The following is a 650-nucleotide window of genomic DNA, read 5'->3' on the forward strand; positions in this document are numbered from 1 at the left end:
CACCAGAGCACACCCAGACTCACCAGGAGAGTTGAAGTCGATGTTCGCCCAGAGGATGTGGATGAGGACAGACTGTTCTGCTGGGTGGGTAACGTGCTGCAGAAGGAGGAATAGAAGGTTGTCAAGCCAAGGTGCAAGAGTCACCATCGGTAGCACCAGGTCAGATCCCATTCCCCATCTACTCAGATGGGATGAGTCATCTCAGCCTTCCCCACTGCATGAGACAGACTGATGTCTACTATAGATATCTCCTTCCAGCTCTGCTTCTCCAGAAATCCATCCATCCCGCTGCTCACCTGCTGAGCTGGGCAGTGGTCGTACTGGGGAGTTCCTCACTGTGGCTCAGGCTGCTCAGAGCTGTTGAGTGTTGGCTGGCTGTCGTCAGCAAGGACGATGCAGAAACCCCATCGCTGAGAGGCGTGATACTGGGAGCAGAGGGAGAATCAGATTTCACTGCGGGGCCTGTAGCACCTGCAAAAGAAAAGCTGTGGGTCAGAGGCAGCTACAGCAGCTCCTGGAGGGCAATTCAGTGATGAGGATCAGCAAAGGCTCAGCTAGAGGAGCAGGGAGATCTGGGGCTTCCCTCACTGCTGCCAACCAGTCAGACACTTGTGACATCGAATCCCAGACTGGTTTGGGTTTGAAAGGAC

The 650-nt window shown here is 54.6% G+C and overlaps 1 protein-coding gene across 1 annotated transcript in view; it reads right to left on the reverse strand.

The window, feature by feature from the left end:
* Window positions 1-471, reverse strand: part of LOC104530860 (ubiquitin-associated protein 2-like) — a gene marked incomplete at both ends in the record, with an annotated part of 7,471 nt that extends 7,000 nt beyond the window's left edge. The window contains 2 exons of the mRNA XM_010175573.2: window positions 24-96; window positions 297-471. Coding sequence (XP_010173875.2) covers window positions 24-96; window positions 297-471 — 248 coding nt within the window. The remainder of the gene's footprint in view (window positions 1-23; window positions 97-296) is intronic.
* Window positions 472-650: the final 179 nt, after the last annotated feature.

This window comes from Antrostomus carolinensis, unplaced genomic scaffold, assembly GCF_000700745.2.
Source record: "Antrostomus carolinensis isolate BGI_N321 unplaced genomic scaffold, ASM70074v2 scaffold37729, whole genome shotgun sequence".
Taxonomy (NCBI): Eukaryota; Metazoa; Chordata; class Aves; order Caprimulgiformes; family Caprimulgidae; genus Antrostomus; species Antrostomus carolinensis.